The following is a 24,036-nucleotide window of genomic DNA, read 5'->3' as shown; positions in this document are numbered from 1 at the left end:
CCCGCACCCCGGGATGTCCCCGCACCCCGGGATGTCCCCGCACCCTGGGGATGTCCCCGCACCCCGGGATGTCTCCACACCCTGGGGATGTCCCCACACCCTGGGGATGTCCCCACACCCCGGGATGTCCCCGCACCCCGGGATGTCCCCGCACGCCGGGATGTCCCCGCACCCCGGGATGTCCCCGTGCCCCCCCACTCCCGGGCCCTCTGTCCCCGCCCCCCACCGGGGAAGCCCCGGCCCCGCCCCCTCCGCGCCCCGGCCCCGCCCCCTCCGCACCCCGGCCCCGCCCCTCCCGCCGCGGCCAATGGGAGGCGCGGCCCCGCCCGCCCGCAGCCAATGGGAGGCGCGGCCCCGCCCCCCGCGGCGCCCGGCGCTGGCGCAGGCGCGGTGCGCGCGGGGCCAAGATGGCGGCGGCGGCGGGCGGTGGGCGCGGGCGGGCGGCGGCGCCCTGAGGAGCCGAGCGCGGCCTCGCGGGGCTCCCGGCGCGGGCCCGGGCCGCCCCCGCCGCCATGGCCCGCCTGGCAGACTACTTCGTGCTCGTGGGATACGACCCCGGCAAGCGCGGTGAGCGGCGGAGGGACGCGGGGGGGCCGGGCCCGCGCGGGGCCGGGGGCGCGGGGCCGGGGCTGTGGGGTGGGCGCGGGGCCGGGAGCGCGGGGCGAGCCCGGGCCGGGAGTGCGGGGCGGCGGGTACAGGGTGGTCCTGGGCCAGGGACGGGGCCGAGGGGCCGTCCCGGGCGTGCGGGGTGAGCCCGGGCCGGGGCTGCGGGGCCGTCCCGGGGCTGCGGGGCCGCAGCCGGTGCCGGGCCGGGCGGCCCCGGGCAGTTCTCAGCCCCCCGTGAAGCCCCTTCTGAGCAGCCCCCGGGCAGCTCCCGGCAGCCGGGGCCGCCCCTGCGCGGCTCGGCGCCTTCCCGGTTCGTGTGTTTTCGGTGTGCCCCCTCCCGCGCCGAGCGCGGCCCGTCCCCGCTCCGGAAGCGTCGGCTGGGCCGGGGGGGCAGCGCTGTCCTCCGGCCGCGGCCCCAGGCCTGCTCGCCCTGCGCCTCCTCAGCTCTCGGCGGTGGGACGCGGCGCTCCCGATCCTGCTTCCCGCGGGCACCCCCAGCCCCGGGACGGGGGGCTGTGCCCCCAGCCCCGTTCCCCGGGCACCCGCCGCCCCCTGAGGCAGGCCCCCGTGCCCGCCCTGCTCGCTCAGTCGCCGCCGGGCCCCGGCTCTGTCAGACACAGCTCCTGTGTCCTCTCCCGCACCCCTGCTCGCCGTCAGGCGATGCTGTTGGTTGTTTTGGTCGGGGGGCGTTCCAGGTGTGGGATTTAAGGTCTCTGTTCCCGTCGTGTTTCCCTCTGCTTCCTGCCCCCAGAGCCGCTGGGGAAAACGAGCTTTGGCAGCGGCACGAGGAGGCGAAGTGCCCTAAAATCGGGAGGTCAGGGCTTTGCTGCAGAGCCCCCCCTGAGCGTCTCTTCCCACCTGGCACGTCCCCAGGCTGCTCCTGAGCTTGTTCCAAGGTGGTGCTCGCAGCTGGGGAAGGGGATTGCTGCTTTTGCTGTGGCTTTGGTCGTCAGGGGATGCTGGTGGGGCTCGGTTCGGGGTGGATCCCAGCCGGGAGCAGCCGGGCTCCCTGGGGGAGGGCAGGAGGAGCGAGCTGTGTGTCGGGAATGCTGGAGAGCAGAGCTCTGGGTCAGAGTTTGGTGTTTCCTGAGGGGTTTCTGGTCCTGTGGTGTTGGTTTGGTGTTTGATTTTTGTTGTTGTTGCTGTTACTGCAGGTGTGTTCCCCCAGTGTCCCCTTGTCCTGGGCACCGGGATGGGCAGGAGCTGCTGTCCCACAGCTCACATCATGATGGGGTGGGAGATGCAGGGGGGATTCCAGGATTCCATCTGGGAGCAGGTTCCACATCCTCTCAGGAGCCGTGCTGGGGGATCGTACCCCCTTTGTCCTGCCTCCAGGTGCTTCCTCCTGCATCTTCTTCCTCATCTCCTCCCTGAGGATGCCACAGCGTGGACCTGCACCTTCAGACTGGTGCTGTGAGCTGGCTGGTGGCTGGTGGGGATCAGGGGCCCGGCGTTCCTTGCTGGGACTCCCAGAGCCTGGCTTTCCGAGGGAACAGAAACGTCCCACGTGTGCCTGGGGTCATTTGGGATTTGTCTTGGGGAGAAGGATGATGCTGTGAGGTGATGTGGTTGGCTGTATTGGGACGGCCAAAAGGAAGAACAGGTTTAGGTGGGATCTTGGGAATTGGGAATTCCTGGCTGGGCTGGGATTGCCAGAGCAGCTGGGGCTGCCCCTGGATCCCTGGCAGTGCCCAGGGCCAGGCTGGACCCTGGGGCTGGAGCAGCCTGGGACAGTGGGAGGTGTCCCTGCTGTGGCAGGGGTGGATCAGGATGAACCTTCTGGTCCCTTCCCATCCAAACCACGCCACATTTAACAAATTATGATCCTCTGCTGTAAATACTCACCTGATTTTGGGTTTAACTCACCTCTGCAGGGAAGGGATGGCTCCAGAATATTGTGGGGAGATGGATCCAGGATGTCCTGGGGGGGATGGATCCAGGATGCCCTGGGAAGGGACAGGTCCCAGACACCAGCCCGACCCTCCTGGCGGCTGGGATGGCCAAGAGAGAAGTGACCTGTCCAGGATGAGGCACCCAGGAGTTGTGGCCTCTCTGTGACAGCCCGAGCAAACCCCTTCCCGTGCTGCTCCGGAGGTGTCCGAGCACTGACCTGCGCCGTGTCCCCAGGGATGTGCCAGCCTGTCCCCAGGGATGGACCGATACCGGTTCTGTGGTTTTTGGGATCAGTCTGGCAGCATTCCCGGCTCCCAGCTCTGTTTTCCCAGCCCCCTCCCTGCTTAGATAATGCTGGAGGAAGGGCAGCGGCGCTCATCTGCCGGTGACTAATTGCTGTACAGGTTGGGTTGCTCTGGCAGAGCCGTGGGCTGTGCCAGGCTGGGCTGTGCCAGGCTGGGCTGTGCCAGGCTGGGCTGTGCCAGGCTGGCACCGTCCCTGTAAGCCTCACCTGTAAACAGAGCTGGGCTGAGCTGCACCAGGGCTGGATGAGCCCCTCGGCACTGCCAGGGCCCCGGCGCGTTCCCGGCCGGTGCTGAGTGCCGGGAGTTCCGTGCCTGTGGGATTTGGGGTCGGGCAGGGATGTGTTTGCAGTTGGGGATGTGAAAGGGAAAGGTCTGGTGGGGTGGTGGGAGCTGAGGTGGCTCTGCAGCATCTCCAGACAATGCCAGGCTGGGCGCGGTGGGAAGGGAGCTCAGAGCCCCTGCAGTGCCACCCCTGCCGTGGCAGGGACACCTCCCACTGTCCCAGGCTGCTCCAGCCCCAGGGTCCAGCCTGGCCTTGGGCATTCCAGGGATCCAGGGGCAGCCCCAGCTGCTCTGGCAATTCCAGCCCAGCCAGGAATTCCCAATTCCCAAGATCCCATCCACCCCTGCCCTCTGGCAGTGGGAGCCATTCCCTGTGTCCTGTCCCTGCAGGCCTTGTCCCCAGTCCCTCTGCAGCTCTCCTGGAGCCTCTTCAGGCCTGGCAGGGGCTCTGAGCTCTCCCTGGAGCCCTTCCCTTCCCTCTCAGCCTGGCTCCATGAGATGTTGCCAGTTTGTGGGAACAAAACCGAAAGCGGGGCCGTGTCGGGTTCCCTGGGGTCACTGGGTGCTGCTGGAGCTGCCTGTCCCTGGGGTTTCCTGGAACAGCCTCATCCTCCTGACCCGGGGCTGTGCTGCGGGACCACGTCCTGCTCCTCGGGCAGGGGCAGAAAAGGGCTCTGAACTCTCTCAAGGGCTGTGGCTTTGGCTGCGGGACCGGAGCCTTGAGCTGCTCTGGCTGCACGGGGTGTCCAGGACCCAGGCAGGCATCCCGATGCTTTTCCTGGTTTGTGGAGCCACAGGGGATGTGTCCAGGAATGCAGAACATGGACATGCCACCTGCCTGGCACAGTGTCCCTGTGTCCCTCCGCTTTGCCAGGCACCCAGCCCACTCCATGGGGCTGTGTGGGAGAGGGGCTCCAGGGAAAAGTGTGGAGTGAGCACTCCTGGCAGTGGGAATCAGCTCCTTCCTTCCATGCCAGGGTCTGTTTTGTTGTGGGCTCACTGCTCACATTATTCCCTGGAAATGAACGGGGTTTATTCTTCTGGCTCTTCCTTCAGCTTCCCAGAGCCAGGATCGTGCCTGGTTTTACCTGGGAATGGCAGCTTCCCAGAGCTGGGATTGTGCCTGGTTTCACCTGGGAATGGCAGCTTCCCGGAGCCGGGATTGTGCCTGGTGTTACCTGGGAATGGCAGCTTCCCAGAGCTGGGATTGTGTCTGGTTTCACCTGGGAATGTCAGCTTCCCAGAGCCGGGATTGTGCCTGGTTTTACCTGGGAATGTCAGCTTCCAAGAACCGGGATTGTGCCTGGTTTTACCTCAGGATCCAAGGGAATAACAACTTCCCAGAGCTGGTTTTACCTTGGAATAACAACTTCCCAGAGCCGGGATTGTGCTGGGTTTTACTGGGATCAGAGGGGTTTTCTCTGTGCATTCCCCATACCCTGAGAGTCCAGGACAGCTCAATTCCAGACACTGTGGCTGAAGGAGTCTGGAAGTTTTCGATAGGGAGCACTGGATGGGCCTGGTCTGGATGATGGGAGCCAAGACCCAGTTTAGGATCAGTTTGGAATTTCCCAGGGGATTTAAGCTGCCTGAGGGCAGGGATGGATGGGATCTTGGGAATTAGGAATTCCTGGCTGGGCTGGAATTGCCAGAGCAGCTGGGGCTGCCCCTGGATCCCTGGCAGTGCCCAGGGCCAGGCTGGACGCTGGGGCTGGAGCAGCCTGGGACAGTGGGAGGTGTCCCTGCCATGGCAGGGGTGGCACTGCAGGGGCTCTGAGCTCCCTTCCCACCGCGCCCACTCCGTGACCGATCCCTGCTGCAGTCAGGAGAGCCGGGAGGTGCCGGTGTCCCGTGGGTGTCGGGCTGGCTGCGGAGGATGCTGAGGCTGCTCGGGAAGTCCCGGTGGTTTCTCAGTTTCCGTGCTCACGGAGCAGCATCGCCCCACGCTGTGCCCTCCTCAGACGCCCGGCCTGGGGCTCGGCGGCTCCGTGGGCGGTCGGGGATGGCAGGAGGAAGCTGCTCCGTGCTCACGGCTGCCTCTTTCCATGAGGTGCTTGGCGCAGGTTTTGGGGTGTTCAGTGAGGCACAGACAGGACACATCCCGCCCTTCCCGAGCTGCTCCTGGAGCTGGTTCCTGGTGTGCGAAGCTGAAGTGGATCTGCAGGCCAGGGCAGGGCTCTCAGGGCTCCTCCTGCTGCTGTCCCAGCGGTGTTTTGGGTTGGGTTCCAGCTCTCCTGCTGGCACCTATCCGTGTCACTCTGTCGTGCGTGGCTGTGGCCCGGTGACTCAGGGTTTGAATCAGCCCGGTTCTGGGAGCACCCGGCAAAATCCCGGCAGTGGAAAAGCCCCCTGGGCTGGCAGCAGTGGTGAAGCTGTTTGCTGGGTCAATATTTGCACAGGGAAAGAGAGGCTGGGAATGGCCCTGCCACGTGCAGAGCTGCTCCCAGCCACGTGCCTGGCAGTGGGAAAGGTGGGGATGGGAGAGGGAACAAATCGAGAGTGGCTCCAGAGCTGCTGCAGGGCTGGAGCCCCTCTGCTCTGGAGCCAGGCTGGGAGAGCTGGGAATGTTTCCCTGGAGGAGGGAAGGATCCAGGGAGAGCTTCCAGCACATTTCGGCCCCTGAAGGGGCTCCAGGAGAGCTGCAGAGGGACTGGGGACAAGGCCTGCAGGGACAGGACACAGGGAATGGCTCCCACTGCCAGAGGGCAGGGATGGATGGGATCTTGGCAATTAGGAATTCCTGGCTGGGCTGGGATTGCCAGAGCAGCTGGGGCTGCCCCTGGATCCCTGGCAGTGCCCAGGGCCAGGCTGGACCCTGGGGCTGGAGCAGCCTGGGACAGTGGGAGGTGTCCCTGCCATGGCAGGGGTGGCACTGGCTGATGTTTAAGGTCCCTTCCCACCCAGACCAGTCTGGGATACCCTGATTCCATGTGCACCCACTGGCTGCCTCTGGAATGGGTCACCCCTCCCGCCAGCCCCCACAGCTTCCAGCTGCATCCAGGCCTGGGAACTGCGGCTCTTCTGATCTCAGCTGCTCCATGAATCCTCCTCTCCTTTCCTTTGAACTCCTGCCCGGGAGGAGCAGCTCTGTGGGCTGCAGGTCCCACCCGGGAGTCGGAGGCCAGGCAGTGACAGTGACAGGGCCAGAGCTGTCCCCGGGCAGTGCCTGAGCTGGGCCTGAGCTCCTCCAGCTCCACCGAGTTGTGTTTGTGGATGGGGAGGGATTCATCTTGGAATCATGGAGTAGTTTAGCTTGGAAAACTCCTCAGAGCCCATCCAGTCCAACCATCCCCAGCACTGCCATGGCCACCACTGACCTGTCCCCAAGTGCCACATCCACATGGATTTTAAATCCCAACAGGGATGGGGGCTCCAAAGCTCCCTGGGCAGCCCCTACCGAGGCCTGACCCCCTTTCCATGGGGAAATTCCTGCTGCTGTCCACCCTGAGGCTGCCCTGGCCCAGCCTGAGGCCGTTCCCTCTCCTCCTGTCCCTGTTCCCTGGAGCACAGCCCGACCCCCCCGGCTGTCCCCTCCTTTTCCATGTTGTTATTATTGGTGTGGGATGGGTCAGCCTGGACCTGGAGCAGCCCCTGAGCAGGGGAGTCAGGACTGCAGCTCTGAACTGGTCATTTCTCCCCATTTGGACACATTCCTGTGTCCAGCTGGGTTTCCTTGCCAGAATTCCCTGCTGCTGTGACCAGGGATGGTGTCTGTTATTCCTTGGAGTGCGACAGTCCCTGTTTTGGGAAGGTGGCTGAAGGTGAGGTGGGCACAGTGCCCTAACCCAGGTGCTGTACTGAGACCCTTGCCCCATTTCTTGGTGGTATTTTGTTTGCTGCCAGTGAGGATTTAGCACTGTTCTCTCTGGTCTCTCTCACCGCAGCTCGTGTTTTCCCCGAATCTGGAGCCTTTCCTTGCAGCCAGTTCCCTTTTCCCGTTCCCGGCGCTGGGCTGGAGCAGCAGCTGCGGTTTTACGGGCGCTAAGAACACAAACAAACCCCACTCGGAACGTGCCCTGGAGCTCCCCGGGCTGCAGGGGGAGGAGTCAGCCCCGAAAACCCCTTTGGTTTGGTTCCCTGCCACACCTGGGGGCGCAGGGACGGTCCGGTGGGGCTGGCTGGGATCTGGAGGAGCTGTTCTCCCACCTCTCTCCGGGATGGCGGCGGTGACGCCTCCGGGGCCGTTCTGTTCCTCCTGTGGCTCCAGAGCTCCTGACCACTAAATGCTGCTCTTGTGGCAGAGGCGAGCTGGAGAGCCTGCCGGCCTCGGGGCAGGGAATTCCTGCTCCTGGGAATGAGCCTTTCCGTATTCCGAGAGTATTCCGAGAGTGTCCGTCCCTTACGGGGTGGCAGCTGCTGCTGGGGGGGCCCAGAGGGTTTGGGGGCTGCTGGGACCCTCTGAGAGGGTCCTTGGTGACTGGTGGCACCCTGTGGGGTGATTTGGGGGCTGCTGGGACCCTCTGGGAGAGCTTAATGACTGGTGGGACCCTCTAGGGTGATTTAAGGACTGCTGGGACCCTCTTGGGGGGTTTGGGGGCCGTTGGGACCCTCTTGGGGGGTTTGGGGGCCGTTGGGACCCTCTTGGGGGGTTTGGGGGCCGTTGGGACCCTCTTGGGGGGTTTGGGGGCCGTTGGGACCCTCTTGGGGGGTTTGGGGACCGATGGGACCCTCTTGGGGGGTTTGGGGACCGATGGGACCCTCTTGGAGGGTTTGGGGACCGATGGGACCCTCTTGGAGGGTTTGGGGACCGATGGGACCCTCTTGGGGGGTTTGGGGACCGATGGGACCCTCTTGGAGGGTTTGGGGACCGATGGGAGCCTCTTGGAGGGTCTGGGGACCGATGGGAGCCTCTTGGAGGGTCTGGGGACCGATGGGTACCTCTTGGAGGGCTTGGGGGCTGATGGGAGCCTCTTGGAGGGTTTGGGGACTGATGCGACCCTCTTGGGGGGTTTGGGGACCGATGGGACCCTCTTGGGGGGTTTGGGGACCGATGGGACCCTCTTGGGGGGTCTGGGGACCGATGGGACCCTCTTGGGGGGTTTGGGGACTGATGGGACCCTCTTGGGGGGTTTGGGGACTGATGGGATCCTGAGAAGGGATTTGGTGACTGGTGGGAGCCTGTGGAAGGATTTAGGGACTGGTGGGACACTCTGGGAGGGGCTCGGGACTGGTTTAGGGGTCGGGCCATGTGGAGAGCAGCAATGAGTCCTGCCTCTCCCTTCCTCCCGCACCAGTTCCAGAGGTTTGTGTGTATGGAGTGGCTCCAGTGCCACGTGTCCCCTGGCAGGGAGCAGCCGCACATCCCGGCCTCCTCGCCGGGATCTGCAGAGTCTCACACGTTATTTTTGTGCGTCTGAGCTGTTTGATCGAGATGTGGCAGCACGAGGGGGATTTTGGGGAGGAAGAGCCGCCCGTGGTGTGTGTGCAGCTGAGGTGTCTCTGTGGGCAGCTGCAGGAAGTGCAGCAAAGCAGCTCCTCCGTGAGCTCTGCAGCACCTTCCTGCCCAGCCGGCTCTGCTGATGGCCCAGATAAGGCCACTTGTGTCTTGTCACTGCCACTGTCGCTGTCACACCCTCCCCAGGGCACCAGGGCAGGGCTGGGGCCGTGCTGCTCTGATCAGATTCTGATCCCACTGATCCCAGCCCAGATGCTCCGAGGGGCTTGGCCCTGCATCTGCGGGAACAGTGACAGTGGCCTCCTGCACATCGTCCCTCCCGTACCTCCCAAACCTCCCAGTGCTCCTGTCCAGGGCAGGGAATGGAGCTGGGAAGGGGCTCAGCCTGGAGCAGAGGAGGCTCAGGGGGACCTTGTGGCTCTGCACGAGTCCCTGACAGGAGGGGACAGCCGGGGGGGTCGGGCTGTGCTCCAGGGAACAGGGACAGGAGGAGAGGGAACGGCCTCAGGCTGGGCCAGGGCAGCCTCAGGGTGGATTTTGGGGAAATTCCTCCTGGAAAGGGCTGTGCAGCCCTGGGGACGTGGTCAGTGGTGGCCTTGGCAGTGCTGGGGAACGGTCGGACCCGATGCTGCTCCAACCCAAAGAATTCCCTGATTCTGAGTCAGCTCTGCTCCAAAGCTGCCATAATGTTGCTGTTTTATGTGGGAAAAGCCTCTGCCCCGGTTTTAGGGTCTTGCCCTGGTATTTGGTGTTTCTGAGCTACCTGCAGTCACAGCCCTGCAGCAAATTCCCGTCAGGAAGCCCAGCCAGGCGTCGGGAGGTGCCAGCTGGGTGTTCACCTGCAGCTTCACCTGCCAGCTTTTGTATCCCTCAGCGGGGAGAGCTGGGGAAGAGCTCTCCAAGGGCAGGGCCGGAGCTGAACCGAGGGCAGGGAACGCTGCTCTGGCCTCGCTGTCCCTCCGCGGGGCTGTGGGGTCACCGCGCTGCTGCGGTGCTGCAGCCCTGCTGCTGTCCCTGTCCCTGGGACACAGCGGCTCTGTCAGGGCCTGGCCGAGGACAATCGCTGGCTTCAGCCTCGCCCGGCTCCGTGCCGTGCCACAGGCTGGGCTTAGGGATGAGCAGAACTGTGGCTCTGGTGGCTTCAGGGGATGAGCCCAGGCAGGTGATTGGAAAGGACAGGGATAAGCCCCTGGATGGGATCAAGGTGAGCTCAGCAGGAAGGAGGTCAGACAGTGCCGGTTCCTCACGGGAGCAGTGAGAGCTGACTGCTGCAGGAGCGGGCTCTCAGCTCGGCCTGGGGATGTGTCAGGTCTTCCCAGGGCTGGGAACTCCTGCAGAGACGTGTGGAAAGCCCAGGAAGGTGGTTTCCTACAGCTCCCTGACAGGAGGGTGGGTCCAGGTGGGGTCGGGCTCTGCTCGCAGGGAACAGGGACAGGAGGAGGGGGAATGGCCTCAGGCTGGGCCAGGGGAGGGGAAGGGTGGACTTCAGGAGGGATTTCCCCACGGAAAAGGTGGCCTGACCCTGGCACAGCGTGGCAGTGCCTCAGCACCCTCACAGCCAAGAATTTCTTGCCGATATCCCATCTAATTCCATCTGGCAGTGGAGGCTGTTCCCCCTTGTCCCAAGTCCCTCTCCAGGTGACCACAGTGCTGTCCTGGTGATGTGCCAGCAGGGCAGGGGGGGACAGTGGCACTGCAGCCAACCCTGGGTGTCCCGGAGCCATTCCCTGCCTCTCCTGACCAGGCTCTTCCCAGCAGAGTGGGGCTCTCCTGGGGGATTTCTCCGTCCATTTAACTTCTCCTTCCTCCCTCTCCGAGTTCCTCTCGCTCTCCTGGCTCAGGTCCGTGTTTTCACTTCACGTTTTCTTTCCCTGCGGTTTGGATGGGTTTGGGCCATGTTTGGAGACTGCTTTGCTCCTGTCACACACAATCTGCATCCACATTCTTCCCACTCTACCTGGCATCCCTGTTTTCTGTTTTTCCTCCCAAGTCTTGGCAGTGCAGTCACCTCACCATCATTAACACAGAGAGGGGGAATGTGGATTTCCTTCTGGATTCTCCCTCTGACCCGAGGTTTTCTTGGCAACTCTGGTTTTATATGAGGACCTTTCACAAGTGTTGGATCTCTTGGGAATTCCATCGAGGGTGTTGGGATTTTGTACTTTTGTTTAATGCTGGTGCAGAAGTCGAGGTTTGCCATGTTTGGGATCCATGTCTGGTTTCAGGGACCAGCTCCAAGAGCTGCTGGAGCTCCTTCCTTCATCCCCATCCCTGTGAGTGCCCAGGGCCAGGCTGGACGCAGGGGCTGGAGCAGCCTGGGACAGTGGGAGGTGTCCCTGCCATGGCAGGGGTGGCACTGCAGGGGCTCTGAGCTCCCTTCCCACCCAACCCATCCCAGGATTCCCTGATTGCAATCTTGGCCTTTTCAGGGAAGTTTTTTCCCCCAAGAAAAAGCAGTTCCTTTTTCCCAAAGGCTCTTCTGAGCATCCATGGGCGTGTGCCAGCCGTTCCTCCTGGCCGTGAGGGATGCAGGTGGCAGCGGGCCAGGCAGGAGAAATGTGATCCGTCATCCCAGCCGGGCGGCACGTGGGGATGAATCGGCAGCCCCAGAAATCCAGCACTCCAGCCTGGAGCCTGCCGGGGTGAAGTCATGAGACAGGCACAGGGCTGGGATCCTCTGAGTCATCCTGGGAGAAATCTGTTCCTGGCTCCAGAGCCCGTAGGAAGCGCGGGGGGAAGCGGAGGGAGCAGCTGGGAGCTGTGGAGCCCACCCCGGGGACGGTGGTGGGATGTGGGGGGAGGAGCAGGGCTGGGGGCAGCTCCCCCAGCTGGGATTTGCTGCCTTTCACCATAAAAGGGGAAATTTTCCTTCACACCTCGTGCAGAGTGTGTGTGAGCCTGCAGGGAGTGGGAGAAGGGAACGTCCGAGGAGGGGAAGGCTGGAGAGGGTGTGGTGGTGAGGGAACGGAGGTGGAGATCTCGTCTGTGGGGAGATGGGATGGGGCTGCAGGGATGTGGGGCTGGAGATGGGATGGGGCTGCAGGGATGTGGGGCTGGAGATGGGATGGGGCTGCAGGGATGTGGGGATGGAGAAGGGATGGGGCTGCAGGGATGTGGGGCTGGAGATGGGATGGGGCTGCAGGGATGTGGGGCTGGAGAAGGGATGGGGCTGCAGGGATGTGGGGCTGGAGATGGGATGGGGCTGCAGGGATGTGGGGCTGGAGATGGGATGGGGCTGCAGGGATGTGGGGATGGAGAAGGGATGGGGCTGCAGGGATGTGGGGCTGGAGAAGGGATGGGGCTGCAGGGATGTTGGGCTGATGTCCTGACCGAGGAGGCAGTTCCACTTTGAGAGGTGAAATTCCAGTCTGTGCCCCAGTGGGAGCACTGGATGAAGCTCCAGGAGGATCCATATCCTTGTGGAGTTATAAAAGCAAACAACCCCAAAACCAAAGAGCCCCCGCTGCCCCAAACCACTCCCAGTTTCTCTTGGTGCTGTCAGCCCATGGAATTGGACCCATCCTTGTTAAGGATTTGACCTCAAGCTCCTGGGGTTCCTGGGAATGCTGCAGGGCCGAGCAGCTGGCAGCACACCTGGCACGGTGGGGAACCCCAAATGGGTGGGGGACAGGACAGAATTCCCAGTGGGAAGGGAGGCAAGGGATCGTGTCCTGCCCCAGAGCCGGGGGGTGAGGAGGGACCTGTGGCTCCCTGAGGCAGCACCTGGGGACTTGCTGAGATGTCCTGGGAGCGATGCCAGCCTGGGGCACCTGGCCCATCCCGGGCAAGGCTGCTGTGGGATTTGCAGCTCTTGGTCCAGATGGAGACTGCCAGGCTCCAAGTAAATCCCGGGATTTACCGGGGTTTCCTGGCTGAGACAGGGCGGGAGTGGTGCTGGGATGGGGATGGGGGGGAGGGAGCGTGGATGGGGTCAGCCCCAGCCAGGGACCCCCAGGAGGGGACAGGACGCTGCTGTGGTCACAGAACAGTGACATGGATTCATGGAATGGTTGGGTGGGAAGGGAGCTCAGAGCCCCTGCAGTGCCACCCCTGCCACGGCAGGGACACTTCCACCGTCCCAGGCTGCTCCAGCCCCAGGGTCCAGCCTGGCCCTGGGCACTGCCAGGGATCCAGGGGCAGCCCCAGCTGCTCTGGGCACCTGTGCCAGGGCCTGCCTGCCCTGCCAGGATGCTGCAGCTCCAAAAAAAGGGGCAAGGGGTCCTCAGGGTGTGCTGAGGGCTGGGTGACATGGTTCAGGCATGAGGGGGAGCTCACCTGGGGGTGTTTGTACCTGTGAGGAGCTCACCTGGCTGCAGCTGCTCCACCTGCCCCCCACGTGCAGCTCTTGTGCTTCTCTGTTCTGTTGGGGTGTTTTTAATTGAATCATGGAATTATTTGGGGTGGAAAATCCCTCAGGGCTCATCCAGTCCAACCATTCTTCAGCACTGCCAAGGCCACCGCTGACGCTGTCCCCAAGTGCCACATCCACACGGCTGTGAAATCCCTCCAGGGATGGGCACTCCAAACCCCCCTGGGCAGCCCCTGCCCAGGCCTGACCCCCTTTCCATGGGGAAATTCCTGCTGATGTCCAGCTGAGGCTGCCCTGGCCCAGCCTGAGGCCGTTCCCTCTCCTCCTGTCCCTGTTCCCTGGAGCACAGCCCGACCCCCCCGGCTGTCCCCTCCTGTCAGGGACTCGTGCAGAGCCACAAGGTCCCCCTGAGCCTCCTCTGCTCCAGGCTGAGCCCCTTCCCAGCTCCCTCAGCCTCTCCCGGGGCTCCAGCCCCTTCCCAGAGCTCCCTGGCAATGTCCAGGGACACTGCTGCCCTGTTCTGCTGCCTCTGTTGCCTCAGGCTCAGGAAGGACCCTGGCCCTTGAAGGTGCCAAATTCTTTTTAGGGAACATTCCTGCAGTACCAGGTACCAGTGCTGGGAAAAGAGCTGAGGCTTTGGCACACAGGAATTCCTGGGATAACCCGGGATAGGTCCTCCTGAGCCAGTCCAAGCTTGTCTGAGGGGCAGTGGCAGTGTCGCCAGCCAGGCTGGGAGAGCTGGAGGGGCTCACCTGGACAAGAGAAGGCTCCAGGGAGGGCTCAGAGCCCCTTCCACAGCCTAAGGGAGCTCCAGGAGAGCTGCAGAGGGACTGGGGACAAGGCCTGCAGGGACAGGACACAGGGAATGGCTTCCCTCTTGCAGCCATCCCATTCTCTGTCCATGAAATAATTTCAATGGGATTATTGCACATTATTTTCCTTGGCTCTGCTGCCTCTTCCCAGCCCGTGAGGGCTTTGGGGTTCATGGAATTTTCCAAGCACTGGGGTGGCTGGAAGGGAGTGACAGACAAAGGGGGACAAGGTGGGAATGTCACTGTGCACCACGTCAGGAGCAAAATCCCATCTCCTGGCTGTGGCTTCGGGCAAAAGGAGGATGAGGAAGGGGCTCTGGAGGAGCAGGGAGAGTTGGGAGCTGCTCACAGCTCTTGGATCTTTTCCCAGAAATGTTTGATGGAAAATGTGGACTCTTCTCCCCGGGTCTGGAGGGAGGGACAGGGACGTGCTGGGCTCATCCCAGCTCCCGCTCCAGTCTGGGATGGGTGGGAAGGAGGGAATGGGAAGGTGCTGGGCTCATCCCAGCTCCCGCTCCAGTCTGGGATGGGTGGGAAGGAGGGAATGGGAAGGTGCTGGGCTCATCCAGTGCAGTTCCAGTGCTCCTTGTCTCCTTCTGGACAGGTTTGAGGCATTTTTCCCACTTTCCAGTCGATGCAGTTATTCCTGTCAGGAGCCTCCGTGTGCCCCCTCCCTCTGGTGTCCCCCCAGGACACGGGGCTGTGCCTCTGTCCCGAGCCACATCACCCTGGAATCCTCTCGGCACCGCTGTTTTCCCGGAGCCTTTTGGGGTCCGTGCTGGGTTCCCATTCCCGGGATGGGAATGGGATCCACACCGGGATCGCTGCGTGTTTCCAGCGGTCCCGAGCAGGCCTGGGATGTGTCTGTGGGATTGATCCCAGCCCTGGATTTATCCCAGCCCCATGTGCCCACGCAGGGATTATCCCGAGGGCTCTGGGATAATTCCTGCCTCTGGGAATGTCGCTTCTGCTGTGGGATGGGGGGCAGGGGGGTCCCTCCCATGCTTCCTCCCCTGATCTCTGTGCATCCAGACCAGCCTTAATCCTTAATCCATGTCCAAGTTTGGAGTGCTTGCGGCGTGTTTGCCTGATTTTCTGGCTGTCAGCCAGTGGTTTTGGGGGTTTTAGGTGTTTTTTTGCTGGGACTGGTGTGTCTGGAACCAGCTGTGCTGCTGAAATCCCCGGGGGGACAGGGTCAGCACAGACATCACTCAATATTCCTGAAAATCCAAGCGGGACAGGAAGCTGACGTTGAAGAAAATGTTTGAGTTTTTGGTGTTTCTGTGGAATTTATTGTTAATTCCCTTTTTTCGGTGTTTTTCAAGTTTGTTGCTCATTTTTCCCTGACTTTTGCCCCATGTCTGACTTGGTTTTACCCCTTGTGTGTCATCTCGGTGGTTTGGGGTTGTTTATTTTATTGTTGAACTCTTTAATGGTTGTTTTTTTGTCCAGCTTGGTAAATCCCAAGATGTTTTGGCTGAACGGGGGGTCAGTCACTTGTTGAGGGTTTGGAAAAACCTACGCCTGCGCCAGAGATGGGATTTATTTGGGTCAAATTCCAAGTGCTTTTTTTCTTTTCTGGGAAGTCAGGGTTTTGCTGTGGGGGAAGTGAAGCAGTTTGGGGCAGAGGCGTGGCTGTGGCCGAGCACCTGGGACAGTGGGAGGTGTCCCTGCCATGGCAGGGGTGGCACTGGAGGGGCTCCGAGGTCCTTTCCCACCCAGCCCATCCCAGGATTCCACAATCCTCAGTTTTTCTGGCAGAGCAGCAGCACGGATGAATGTTTGCTCTCTCAGGTCTGAGCTGTCATTCCAAGGCTGGAAGCTCCATGTGTGGAATGTGCCAGGCACATCCATGAGGAGCACTCCCGCTCCAGCTGGATTCTCCTCTGCTCCACAGGATGGGGAATTCATCTTCCTTACTCCAGCGAGGCTTTCCTGTCTTCCTCAAAGTCAAAGTGATCCAAGGATTTCAGTTGAGTTCTTTTGGGAAATGGGGGATTTTAGGCTGGTGGAGGTGGAGGAGCTCCTCAAGTCTCATGGAACCCCTTCCAACCTTGTCCTCTGCTCCCCAGGATCCCCTCCAGGGCGGCTCCCAGGTGTGTGAGGGCCCAGCCCCTGCCTGGCTCTGTTGGCTTTGGGTGGAGGAGCAGAGCTGTGTTTTCTTCTGGGAAGGATCCCATGGGGCTGTGATGCCTTGCCCTTCCCATCAAACAGAGCCTCTGCCCCTGGCTGAGGTGTGGGTGTGCCTCAGGATCACGGAATCCTGGAACGTTTGGGTGGGAAGGGAGCTCAGAGCCCCTGCAGTGCCACCCCTGCCATGGCAGGGACACCTCCCACTGTCCCAGGAGCTCCAGCCCCAGGGTCCAGCCTGGCCTTGGGCATTCCAGGGATCCAGGGGCAGCCCCAGCTGCTCTGGCAATCCCAGCCCAGCCAGGAATTCCTAATTCCCAAGATCCCATCCACCCCTGCCCTCTGGCAGTGGGAGCCATTCCCTGTGTCCTGTCCCTGCAGGCCTTGTCCCCAGTCCCTCTGCACTTGGCAAACTGCATTCTCCAGGAACTTCCACTGAGATGGGGAATTTCGAGTCATGTTTTGTATTGATTTCTACCCATTATCCCATCTACATCTCCCCTCCTCAGCTCAAACCCCTGGCATAAGCTGGGAAGGGCCCCATGTCCTGCTGATCTCCAGGAGCCAGGGTCAGGCTGGGAGCAGCTCCAGGGACAAGTCTGCAGGTGAATCCCGGAATCGTGGAACATCCTGAGCAGGAGGGGACCCACAGGGATCACAGATGCAGCTCCTGGCCCTGCACAGACACCCCAACAATCCCAGCCTGTGCACCCCTGGGAGGGGAGCTCCAGCAGCCTCAGGGCCGTGCCCATTCCCCGGGGAGCCTGGGCAGTGCCCAGCACCCTCTGGGGAAGAACCACTCGGCTCTGTGACCTTGGGACTCATCCCAGCCTGTCCCAGCCTTCCCAGATAATCCCTGTGGGGGGATGAGGTGGGTTTGGGGGAGCTGGGTGTTGGTGGAGTCCATTGGGAACAGGAGTTGCTGGGAATGTGCTAATCCCAGGAATCCCTGGCCGGGCTCGGAGCTGGCAACACCCCCTGGTGCCTCCATTCCCATCTCCCTGCTCATTCCCAAGGATCAGAGGTGAGGAGCTGCTCCAGGTCACTGGGGCAGGACTGGGACCACGGCAGGACCCTCTGGGGTGGTGTGCCATGGGCTCTGGGGGGAGCAGGGATTGGCATTCCCGAGCCTGGGCAGAGCAGGGATTGGCATTCCCGAGCCTGGGCAGAGCAGGGATTGGCATTCCCGAGCCTGGGCAGAGCAGGGATTGGCATTCCCGAGCCTGGGCAGAGCAGGGATTGGCATTCCCGAGCCTGGGCAGAGCAGGGATTGGCATTCCCAAGCCTGGGCAGAGCAGGGATTGGCATTCCCGAGCCTGGGCAGAGCAGGGATTGGCATTCCCGAGCCTGGGCAGAGCAGGGATTGGCATTCCCGAGCCTGGGCTGAGCAGGGATTGGCATTCCCGAGCCTGGGCTGAGCAGGGCTCCTCTCCAGGCTGTGGGGTCAGGCTGAGGGGCAGCTCCAGGCTCTGGGGCTGCTGCTGCTCCATGGGAGCCGTACCTGCTTCAGAAAATTCCCTGGTTCTCTGGGAGATGCCGATGAGGAAGCTGAGGGCTCCAGGGCAGGGTCGTTTCCCCATCCCAGAGCAGTCTGTGGTCAGTGGGGTTTTGGTTCCCCTCGGATTCAGCCTCTTCCTCCTCGTGCACCCTGCGCTGTTCCCGCTGCCCCAGGAGAGGCAGATCCCTGGGGAGGGGATTCCCTTCTGCAGCACAGATCCTGTGAGGAGCAGCGAGGGAGCTGGGAAGGGGCTCAGCCTGGAGCAGAGGAGGCTCAGGGGGACCTTGTGGCTCTGCACGAGTCCCTGACAGGAGGGGACAGCCGGGGGGGTCGGGCTGTGCTCCAGGGAACAGGGACAGGAGGAGAGGGAACGGCCTCAGGCTGGGCCAGGGGAGCCTCAGGGGGGATTTTGGGGAAATTCCTCCTGGAAAGGGCTGTGCAGCCCTGGCACAGGAGTGGAGTGCCCATCCCTGGAGGGATTGCAGAGCTGTGTGGATGTGGCACCTGGGGACAGGACGGTGTGTTCTCGGGGAATTCTCAAAGTTCCCATATTGGTGGGATGTTTCCTCCCACATCTGTTCTGGTGGCTCCGGCACTGCTGAGCCCCTGTGGAAGCTGACCCCATTCCCACTTCTCCATTCCTACCCGGTGGTTCCTGTCACTGTCCCTCCCTGCAGGGCTCCCCCCTGGATGTGCCACGCTCCGGCCCCGCGGCCGCCGCCTGTGTGGGACGCAGGGAACAAAAGCTCCTTCTGCCCTCGTGGGAGATGTTGATGCTGGCAGAGGTTGGGTGGAAATGATCCCTGCAGGGTCAAGACAAACTGAGGCAGGGCTTGGATGATTCCCTGTGCCCTGGCAGGACAGAGCAGGGAGGGACTTGGGCACCCACGTGTGATCCGTGAGGAGCGGCCCTGGCTGGGATTTGGGTTTGGGGTTTCCCTCTGTCCTTGGCTGCTCTGCAGGGAATTGCCCGGCACGGACGGGAGCGGGGCTGGCACTGAGGCCTTTTGTCCTGGAGCTTGGAGCTGCTCTGTGCCTGTGGCTGGATCCTGTCCCACTGTCCCTCTGTGTCCCTTTGCCAGTTGAGAACAGGTCTGCTCTGGAGCCAGGCTGGGAGAGCTGGGAATGTTCACCTGGAGAGGAGAAGGCTCCAGGGAGAGCTCAGAGCCCCTGCCAGGGCCTAAAGGGGCTCCAGGAGAGCCCCTGGGACAGTGGAAGGTGTCCCTGCCCATGGTGGCACTGGAAGGGCTCTGAGGTTCCTTCCCACCCAAACCATTTTGTAATTCCCACATATTTTTCCCACAGGGCAGGAGGGGCCACGGGAGCAGCCAGGGCTGTTTTTAGGCCGTGGGCAAATGTTGGCAGCCCCATAATTACCACCCGGGGTGCCACTGGAGCTGGGAATGGCTCCCCTGGGAAGCAGCTGGAATTTGGCATCAGGTAAAAATAGCAGAGGTTCCTCCCCAAAACACTTTTAGCAGCTCTGGCCTCGGGACCATGGCCGGACACCGGTGCTCGCGATGGACACCGGGATCCTCCTCCCGGGGGAGCTGAGCCACAGCACCCACCCGGCTCCAGGAATGCAGTCAGGGAGGCATGGAATGGTTTGGGTGGGAAGGGAGCTCAGAGCCCTCCAGTGCCACCCCTGCCATGGCAGGGACACCTCCCACTGTCCCAGGCTGCTCCAGCCCCAGGGTCCAGCCTGGCCTTGGACATTCCAGGGATCCAGGGGCAGCCCCAGCTGCTCTGGCAATTCCAGCCCAGCCAGGAATTCCTAATTCCCAAGATCCCATCCATCGCTGCCCTCTGGCAGTGGGAGCCATTCCCTGTGTCCTGTCCCTGCAGGCCTTGTCCCCAGTCCCTCTGCAGCTCTCCTGGAGCTCCTCCTGGAGCCTCTCCCCAGCCGGGTGTCACTGTCACCTGGCTGCTCTTGTAGAACCCCAGAGGATATGAGATCCAAAGGGACCGTCGGAGGTCCCCTGGGGTCCCTTAAAGCAGCTCCTGGGCCCTCACCGCTTCCCCTTTTCCCGGAGGGCTCCTCCAAATGGACCCCTGGCTCCTGCCCCGTGTGGGTGGTGGTTTGAGGGGTTGTGGGGCCGTGTCCCCCAGGGATTTATGGAAACACTTCCTGCTGCAGCCGTGGCTCCGGGTGAGCAGTGGCAGCTGCAGGCCGTGGCCGTGTCCCGCTGCCAGGAACGCTCGGGGCCGGCAGCGCTTTCCTGCGCCGAGCTCTCGGAAGCAGGCGGGGTTTTTAAAATTTAATTACTTCCTCTTCTGCCTTAATGTTTCCAAAGATAAACACAGCTGTCCCTTGGAACGGGGTCAGGGAACAGCCGGGTTCTACCCAGGCTGTGCCGAGCCCAAAGCCCCAGCTTGGGGTGGAGGTGGTGGGGATCTCCCAGGATCTGACCCTGCCAGGACAGCAGGGATTCCATGCTGGGCTGCTCCCTCTTCCCCCACCACTCCTGGATCCTGGGATCTTCCCTGGCCCCTGGGGCACGTGCTGAGTGCCATCCCAAAAGTGCTGTGTGTGGGCAGGATCCAAGTGGATCTTCCTTCAGGGTCTGGGAGAGCGGAGAACCCCACATTCCACAGGCTCCTGGGATTTTCCAGCCGCACTCTGTGCCAAGGATTTGCCAGCGTTCCTGATCCCTGGGAGTCTGCGCCCCCAGGGCCTGGCAGGGCACCTGGCGCTGTCCCCGGGCTGCGTGCAGAGAGAGATGGCTCTCCCCAACATTTCTCCTGAATTTGAGGGGGATTCGGGAGAGGTTGAGGGCGATGAGGAAGAGGTTTGAGGAATAATGACATCCCGGGACAGGACTGGTGTGATCCAGGGTGGGGGGATCAACGCTGGCCCCTGCTTCACCTGCCTCATTTCAGCTTCCTACAAACACCCTCACCCAGAGCCTGCCGAAGCCATTGCTCCCTGAATTCCTTAGGGAGTGAGAGCCGTGCTCCATGGAGGTGCCGTGCTGGGAGCATCCCCAGGTGCAGCACCGCCTGCTGCTGCTCCGGGGTGTTGTAACTGGGAGTGAGTGACCCCAGGCTGGAGGGGTTTGCCTCCCGTGGGAAGTGTTCCGTGCCAGGATGGAGATTTTCCAGCCTGGAGTTGCATGCAGACAGTTTGCTTCCTCACCCAGCTCTGTGTCACAGGCTCTGGGTGATCCTTGTCTTCCCTGTGTCCAGCAGGTCAAGCACATCCTCAGACATCACTGAGGTGACCATTAAACAGGGAACGAGGCCCTTATTCCTAAGTTTTTCCCCTCTTTTAGCTTTACTCAGGACAGGAGTTGCTGTTCCGGGTGTGACTTTGTGGAGACTTTTGCCCTAAATCCTTTCCAAATCCCTTTGGCCAAGCCAGAGGTGTCCCTGTCACCCTCCTCCTGCAGGGCTCCTGCTGTCTGGGAAGGGCTTTGTCCTTCCCCAGCTCCTTGTCCTGTGGCATTGCACTAAAACATGGAGAAAACCATGAGTGGGAAATTATTCCTTGGGATTTTGCATGTCCCGTTCTAGGGGGCACAGCGGCCGTGCCACAGGGGGATGTGGCCTTGGGGACAGCTGGAGGGGACACTGGGGATCTGGTAAGTGCCACTTCAGGAAGAATTTCTCCATGGAAAGGGTTGTCCAGCACTGGAACAGGGATTCCATTGCCCAGGGAGCTTTGGAGTGGCCATCGCTGGAGGTGTCCAGGGAATTCCTGGAGGTGGCACTCGGGGCTCTGGGCTGGGGACAAGGTGGGCATGGGGCACAGCTGGGACTTGGTGATCCCAGGGGCCTTTTCCAGCCTCAGGGATCCTGGGATTGGCACAGGGAGCTGCCAGCACCTGCCGTTGGTGCTGGTGGGGACAGGGCTGTCCCATCCCATGCTGGTGGCCAGGGGTGGGACCGGGACCGTGTGCTCGCCCTGGGCCGGGTGGGCTTTCCTGGCAGTGGCCGGAGCAGCGGGGCCGCCCCCGGCCCCACAAACGGCCCCTTTGTTCCCTCCATAGAAAGGCCATTCTCCGTGCCCCCGGCGGGGACACGCCACAGGAACAGAGGCTCCTTTGTCCCCACTGCAGACACTCGGGTGTTGTTCTGGGTGGGCTTGGGGGCGGGGGGCTGCAGGGCTGGGCTGGGATGGCTCATCCCTGTCTGTGCCTTATTCCTGCTCTTTGGGAGGGAGGGAGGAGCTGATGGCCAGGGCTGGAATATCCCAGCTCCCCACTCAGGTGGTGATTCCTCCTGAACAGAGTGGTGAAGGATGGGCTGGTTGTCCTCAGGTTGGTGTGACACGGCCGAGAATCATGGAATTGTTGGGCGGGAAGGGACATCAAACCCCATCCAGTGCCACCCCTGCCATGGCAGGGACACGTCCCAGTGTCCCAGAGTGCCCAGCGCCACTAAAGGGGCTCCAGGAGAGCTGCAGAGGGACTGGGGACAAGGCCTGCAGGGACAGGACACAGGGAATGGCTCCCACTGCCAGAGGGCAGGGATGGATGGGATCTTGGGAATTGGGAATTCCTGGCTGGGCTGGAATTGCCAGAGCAGCTGGGGCTGCCCCTGGATCCCTGGAATGTCCAAGGCCAGGCTGGACCCTGGGGCTGGAGCAGCCTGGGACAGTGGGAGGTGTCCCTGCCATGGCAGGGGTGGCACTGCAGGGGCTCTGAGCTCCCTTCCCACCCAACCCATTCCAGGATTGTGGTGGAGATGTGGGAAGGGGGATGCAGTCCCAGGACATGACTGGGGGGATGACAGGAGGTGGTCACAGGGGTTTGGGGACAGGATGGGATGGGATGTCACCATCCCAGGCCATCAGCCCCTGCTGTGACAGACAGCCTGTGGCTGTGTGGGAACTCCCTGGCAGCCGCAGGCTCCAGCCGTGTTCCCGCGGGCCTTTCCTGCCTCCGGAGCTTCCTGCCCGGAGCCGGTGCCATGCGGGGCAGGTGCTGCAGCCTGGCCTGGCCCGGGCCCAGCTCCGGGTGCTGTGCTGCTCCCGGATCCTGGGGAATTCCAGGCGGAGCTGCCGGAGCCCCAGTGCCAGGCTTTGATCGCGCCGTGGCCCGCTTGCTTTGTCCCAGCAGCTGGTGGTGGCAGGTTTGGTCCTTGGGCCCTGGTTCCGGCCCACCTGGGCTGGCAGCCCCTGCTGGTGACAAATGCCACTGGCTCCATCGGCGTGGGAATGTCCTGCACAGGCCTTCCCTGGGGACAGGGCTGTTTTCTTCTGACACCATGGATTCATGGAGTCAGGTTGGAAAAGCCCTCCCAGACCATTGAATCCAACCGTTCCCAGCACTGCCCAGGCCACTGCTGACCTGTCCCCAGGTGCCACATCCACACAGCTCTGGAATCCCTCCAGGGATGGGCACTCCACTCCTGTGCCAGGGCTGCACAGCCCTTTCCAGGAGGAATTTCCCCAAAATCCCCCCTGAGGCTGCCCTGGCCCAGCCTGAGGCCGTTCCCTCTCCTCCTGTCCCTGTTCCCTGGAGCACAGCCCGACCCCCCCCGGCTGTCCCCTCCTGTCAGGGACTCGTGCAGAGCCACAAGGTCCCCCTGAGCCTCCTCTGCTCCAGGCTGAGCCCCTTCCCAGCTCCCTCAGCCCCTCCCGGGGCTCCAGCCCCTTCCCAGCTCCATTCCCTGGGCACTCCAGCCCCTCCAGGGCTCTCCTGGCGGGAGGGGCCCGGAGCTGCCCCCAGGATTCCAGGGGGTCCCTCAGCAGGGCCAGCACAGGGGACAGTCCCTGCCCTGGGCTGTGCCCACACCGGGGCTGCCACAGCCCAGGGGCCATCGGCCTCCTGCCCCCCGGGCTCACGTTCCAGCCCCGCAGTGCCCTCCCTGCTCTGGCTGTGTGCCGTGCCCTGGCAGGAGCCGCCCCTCAGTGCACAGGGAGGACAGAGCGTGACTGGAGGATCAGGCAGCCCCAGAGTTGCTCGGGTGGGAAGGGACCCCAGAGCCCCTGCAGTGCCACCCCGGCCATGGCAGGGACACTGCCACTGTGCCAGGCTGCTCCCAGCCCCTGCAGCCTGGCCTGGGGTGCTTTCAGGAGCTGCTCCAGCGCTCCCCGCTGCGTTGGTTGGTGCTGCTTGATGCAATGGCTCCCAGGGCTTGCGGGGCATTTCCCAATCCTGTTTGGTGCTGCTGCAGGGATTCATGGCTCCTGCCCCGTTCCAAGCACCCTGCTCCTGCCGGGCTGGGCTTCGTTTGCCTGTCTGGAGCAGCTCCGGGCTGGGCTGGGGTCAGAGCTCGGCTCCGAGCGCCCTGGGCAGCAGCTCCAGGTCCTGGCAGGTTGTGTGGCCTCGTGCCTGCTCTGTCATTGCCTTTACAGGAGCCACCTCCAGGCAGGGCTTTGGAGCACCAAGGATTTCCTGGTGCTGTAAAGCTGCTGAATTTATAAATAATTCCTGCAGTGAGAGGCTCTCAGAAGCCTCAGCCTGTGCTTCCAGGCAGGGATGAGCCTGCTCCTGAACCTGGCGGAGCTGGAGAATCATTGATGGTGTGAAATGAATGTTTCTGGAATAATTTAAGGTATCTGAAGGTACTGGATGTTTCCAAAGTGATTCCACACTCTCTCCTGGCTGGACTTCACCTCCAGGTTGGAGCCTGGGGGAAGGAGGGCTGGAACAGCTCTGGCTCCTGTGGGGAGGACACGGAATCGTGGAATAGTTTGGGATGGAAGGGACCTTAAGTCTTAACCAGTTGCATGGCAGGGACACCTCCCACTGTCCCAGGCCGCTCCAGCCCCAGGGTCCAGCCTGGCCTTGGGCACTGCCAGGGACCCAGGGGCAGCCCCAGCTGCTCTGGTGACCTGCGCCAGCTCCAATGCTGGGCTG

At 62.4% G+C, this 24,036-nt stretch overlaps 1 protein-coding gene across 3 annotated transcripts in view; it reads left to right on the top strand.

Annotated features, from left to right (window-relative positions):
* Positions 1-389: 389 nt before the first annotated feature.
* SBF1 (SET binding factor 1) overlaps positions 390-24,036 on the top strand; it is a 74,690-nt gene continuing 51,043 nt past the window's right edge. For 2 of the 3 annotated variants that reach the window (XM_068189299.1, XM_068189298.1), the window contains exon 1: positions 390-567. In XM_068189299.1, the coding sequence (XP_068045400.1) occupies positions 513-567 (55 nt within the window). In that variant the 5' untranslated portion in view covers positions 390-512. The remainder of the gene's footprint in view (positions 568-24,036) is intronic. The other variant, XM_068189300.1, reaches the window with a different exon arrangement.

The sequence above is a fragment of the Anomalospiza imberbis genome, chromosome 5 (genome assembly GCF_031753505.1).
Source record: "Anomalospiza imberbis isolate Cuckoo-Finch-1a 21T00152 chromosome 5, ASM3175350v1, whole genome shotgun sequence".
NCBI lineage: Eukaryota > Metazoa > Chordata > Aves > Passeriformes > Viduidae > Anomalospiza > Anomalospiza imberbis.
The sequence above is the reverse complement of the archived record's forward strand: the minus strand, read 5'-3'. Positions and strand labels throughout refer to the sequence as shown.